Source organism: Pristiophorus japonicus, chromosome 19 (genome assembly GCF_044704955.1).
Source record: "Pristiophorus japonicus isolate sPriJap1 chromosome 19, sPriJap1.hap1, whole genome shotgun sequence".
Taxonomy (NCBI): domain Eukaryota; kingdom Metazoa; phylum Chordata; class Chondrichthyes; family Pristiophoridae; genus Pristiophorus; species Pristiophorus japonicus.
The window spans coordinates 14,046,297-14,050,879 of record NC_091995.1 but is presented as its reverse complement, the minus strand read 5'-3'; the positions used below and the strand labels follow the sequence as shown (position 1 = coordinate 14,050,879).

The following is a 4,583-nucleotide window of genomic DNA, read 5'->3' as shown; positions in this document are numbered from 1 at the left end:
GCGCAAGTTCATAAATACGTTTATAGTTTCACGATATGCACATTGCAATAAATACTTGCAGTGGCACTCATAAGCTGCACGACAGGATTTAGTTTCAACAATTTGTAATTTTCAGATAGATTACTGAAAATGACAAATAAATTAACAATTTGGCGCGAAGCAGCAGTTGCGGACCTGGCTGAGGACTGTTAAAAGTGGCGCCCTCTGACGACATGTGGTTTTCTGATTCTCCCGCCTCACAATTTGCTACAGCTCTACTGCTGTCGACAATTTAACCATCTTTAAAATACGAATATAAAACCTAATTAGTCCGTATTATGGTTTCTGGAGACAAAAAACATCAGGAAAAACGCAATGTAATTTGTTTAGTAATTTCCAGTATCGTGATGGGGAAATAATTGGTTCCTATTCTTCAATCAAGCTTCTTTTGGTAATATACTAGCGGGTGAATTGCAATTTTCCGTATTTTACAACCCAACTCTCGTTACAACGAGCGATCCGGCTCTTCGTGAATTTTGCGTGGCCCTGAAAAGAGCCGTTGGATATTTTAAAGTGTTCACAATCTTGATTCGCCTTCGCTCAGGAGCTGTCCTCTTACTCCAAGCAAACCTGGCTTTCTTTCTCCGAGTGGGAGATCTCCTGAGCCCCGGGGGGTTGGTCGGCTTCCAACTCCGGGCGCTTGGCCAACTTTCTCGGCCTTGTACGCTGGCGCTTGCCTTTCGCCCCCAGCCCGGATTTCCCCCTGGGCTTGCGGGCGGCGACCCTCCTCGCCCCCTTCCTGGCGGCGGCGCCTTTCTTGATCTTCCTGGGTGAGCCTCTGCCCCTGGGCGCCGCCTTCCTGGCGGGCTGGCGAGCCGCGCGTTGCCTCTTCCTCTTCCCCCTCTCCCGGGCGGCGGCAACCCTATTGGGCTTCTCCTCCCTCTGCTGCTGCTCCCCCGCCGCCGGGTGGGGCTGGTCGCCCTGCATCTTGCCGAGCCTGAAGGAGCCCGAGGCGCCGGTGCCGGTGGCCTGCAGCAGCGAGCCTTTGGTGACCATGCTGCGGACCGCCTTGTTGACCCGCCAGTTGTTTCTCTCCGCGTCGTAGCCGCCGGCCGACAGCACCTTCTTGAGAGCCGCCAGCGACAAGCCCCGGCGCTCCCTGGTGGTCGCCACCGCCTCCAGGATCCGCTGGGACACGGATCTCCTGGCCGACGACGGGGCTCTGGTCCTCTTCTTCCGGGTGCTCCTGTCACGGAGAGTGTCGGCCATGGCTGGGGGCTGGGACCTTCTCTCTCTCTCGCTGTCTGTGTGTTTGGGGCAATGAAAAGTTTCCACCAGTCGGCGCTATTTAAGCAGCTGAGCCGGACGCTGCAGTGCAAAAGGTCCCCTGGACCTGAAGCTCATCTTATCAGCTCACAAGAACACAAGGAATAGGAGCAAGAGTAGGCCGTTCACATCAGCCATGAACAATAAGATCATGGCTGATCTGATCTTGGCCTCAACACTTCCCTACCCGCTCCCCACAACCCTTGACTCCCTGTATCGTTTAAAAATCTGTCTATCTCCGCCTTAAATATATCCAATGACCCAGCTTCCACAGCTTTCTGGGGCAGAAAATTCCACAGATTTACAACCCTTTGAGAGAAAAAAAACTCCTCATCTCAGTTCCAAATACAAACATAGAAACATAGAAAATAGGTGCAGGAGTAGGCCATGGCTGATCATGGCTGATCGTTCACTTCAGTACCGCATTCCTGCTTTCTCTCCATACCCCTTGATCCCTTTAGCCGTAAGGGACATATCTAACTCCCTCTTGAATATATCTAACGAACTGGCATCAACAACTCTCTGCGGTAGAGAATTCCAGAGGTTAACAACTCTCTGAGTGAAGAAGTTTCTCCTCATCTTGGTCCTAAATAGCTTACCTCTTTTATCCTTAGTTTGTGACCCCTGGTTCTGGACTTCTCCAACATCGGGAACATTCTTCCTGCATCTAACCTGTCCAATCCCGTCAGAATTTTATATATTTCTATGAGATCCCCTATCATTCTTCTAAACTCCAGTGAATACAGGCCCACTCGGTCCAGTCTCTCCTCATAGGCGACCCCTTATTCTGAAACTGCCCCCTAGTTTTGTATTCCTCCAAGAGTGGAAACATCCTCTCTGCATGTACCCTGCCAAACATCCTCAGATTGTTATACGTGTCAATAAGATCCGTTCTCAGTCTTCTAAATCCAATGGGTATAGGCTCAACCTGTTCAACCTTTCTTCATATCAGGAATCAACCTCGTGAACCTTTTCTGAACTGTTTCAATAAGTAGACCAAAACTGTGTGCAGTACTCAAGGTGTGGTCTCACCAATGCCCTGTACAGTTGTAGCAGGACTTCCCTACGTTTTTACTCCATCCCCCTTGCAATAAAGGCTTTTCTCATAATCGTGGGCTCATCTAATCTTCTGAAAAATGAATAATAAAAACACAAAAGTCACCGATTTGAGGGGACATGTCTTCACCCAGCGGCTAGTGAGAGTCTGTAACTCACTGCCTGAAAAGGCGGTAGAGACAGGAACCCTCACCATATTTAAAAAGTACTTGGATGTGCACTTGAAGTGCTGTAATCTGCAGGGCTATGGACCAAGAGCTGGAAAGTGGGATTAGGCTGGATAACTGTCGGCCAGCACGGACACGATGGGCTGAAGTGGCCTACTTCCGTGCTGTAAATTTCTATGATTCTATGATTTCCAAAACGTGTATCACCTGCGAGCGATTATACATTTCCAGAGGCATTCTCCCCCCACTTTCAAATTTATTCTGAAACCCCCCATCGTTCCCTAAAGACATGAGCGTCTCTTCACCTATTTCCTCGGTGAAGCGTCCTAGGACGTGTTTCGACCTTAAATGTCATTTATAAATGCAAATTGTGCAGATCTCTTGATTTGGGGGAAATTGGCCGTCTTATATCCTTCTCCAAATCACGATCTCAATGACCTCTTGCCTCCCTCAAGTTCTCCCCCTCCATGTACAAAAACACACGTCTTCAGGCCCTAAACTTAGCGTCACTTAACATTATTCCTTGATTCACCTCATTATTTTCCCCGCTTTCCCCCCCCCACAATATTGATGGGTCCAGCAATATTGATCTTCGCTGTACACCTGAGTTTCAATTATCAAGAGCAAATTCAATTGGCAGAGCTAAGCGCTTTGGTTTCTGCCGCATTCCTTCTCAAAAAATATTTCATTGAGCGAAACTGTTTATTGAGCCCTTATTCCCCATCCCTAGCCTAGTGAATTTCCCAATCTCTTAATGTCATTTCGTATTCTTATATATCTTACAATCAAAAGTAATGAATTAAAACACATTCATAAATGGAGCACACCACGTGTAGTTTGCATAGATCAGACGGGACTTGGAAATTGGCAATTCAGTTCATTAAAATACAGCCATTTCTTCAGAGGTCCCTTTATTTTGTTCACTTATAGCCCCGTCTTAGACTTTGTGAAATGGCTCTTAAAAGAGCCTTTTGGCGATTCAATCGCAGGTTTTTCTGTGGGGGAGGGCTCTATTTGGAGCTGGTGTATTTGGTGACCGCCTTGGTCCCTTCGGAGACGGCGTGCTTGGCCAGCTCCCCCGGCAGCAGCAGGCGGACGGCGCTCTGGATTTCCCGGGAGGAGATGGTCTGCCGTTTGGTATAATGGATCAGGCGGGAAGCCTCGCAGGCGATGCGCTCGAAGATGTCGTTGACGAACGAGTTGATGACACTCATTGCCTTGGAGGAAATGCCGGTGTCGGGGTGGACCTGCTTCAGCACCTTGTAGATATAGATGCTGTAGCTCTCCTTCCTGCTCTTCCGGTATTTCCTGTCGCCTTTTCTGGTCATTTTCATGGCGGTTTTCTTCGAGCCCTTCTTGGAGACGGCGCCTTTGGCACTGGCGACGGTGGAACTGGTGGAAACAGCAGCAACAGTCGGCATCGCAAATCCTTCAATTCCTTCTGCAAGTTGAGCTAGTCCACACAATCACGGAGCAACATACAGATGGCAGCACTCAGCTTCTCCTTTATATACACAGTTTTATGCTAATGAAGGATACCAAATGCTCGATTCCAATTGACTGATCCTTGACACACCACATGCTCAGTTTGCACAAATCACAGAAAGGTATCAAGTTTTTTTTGGGCCAAGAGCGGCTGTCACGCAAGGAATGGAAAAACCTTAATTTGCTGGAGCAAAATCCCGAATCTATATAAATGCCATTCTCTCGTGTGACATGTCCACAAGTCATAAGCAAATGGCTCATGCAAAATACATTCATTCCAGCCATTAAAAAGTCTGGAACTTCCCGTAATATACAAATTAGACGGTCCCAGAAACTATAAACGAGGTCGTCTCAGAAAAGAATCTAGGACTAATCTATTGTGCCTCAGAAAGGCCACTGTAAGATTAGCTATTTACTAAAAACCCTTAAGGCATATTACACAAATGTTGAACCTAAGGCACTTTATTTGGTCTTTTAAAACATTATCTGGATGTGGGAGTCGCTGGCAAGGCAGGCATGTATTGCCCATTCCTAATTGCCCTGGAGAAGGAAATGGTGAGCCTCCTTCTT

The 4,583-nt window shown here is 47.8% G+C and overlaps 2 protein-coding genes across 2 annotated transcripts; both read right to left on the bottom strand.

Moving 5' to 3' along the window:
* Positions 1–539: 539 nt before the first annotated feature.
* Positions 540–1,283, bottom strand: LOC139230366 (histone H1-like). Its single transcript, XM_070862194.1, has one exon. It carries the CDS (start codon positions 1,246–1,248, stop codon positions 595–597), a length of 654 nt encoding a protein of 217 aa, XP_070718295.1. The 5' UTR covers positions 1,249–1,283; the 3' UTR covers positions 540–594.
* Positions 1,284–3,498: 2,215 nt separating this feature from the next.
* On the bottom strand, positions 3,499–3,988 carry LOC139230365 (histone H2B, gonadal-like). The gene has a single exon (XM_070862193.1). The coding sequence runs from the start codon at positions 3,947–3,949 to the stop codon at positions 3,539–3,541; it is 411 nt and encodes a 136-aa protein (XP_070718294.1). The 5' UTR covers positions 3,950–3,988; the 3' UTR covers positions 3,499–3,538.
* Positions 3,989–4,583: the final 595 nt, after the last annotated feature.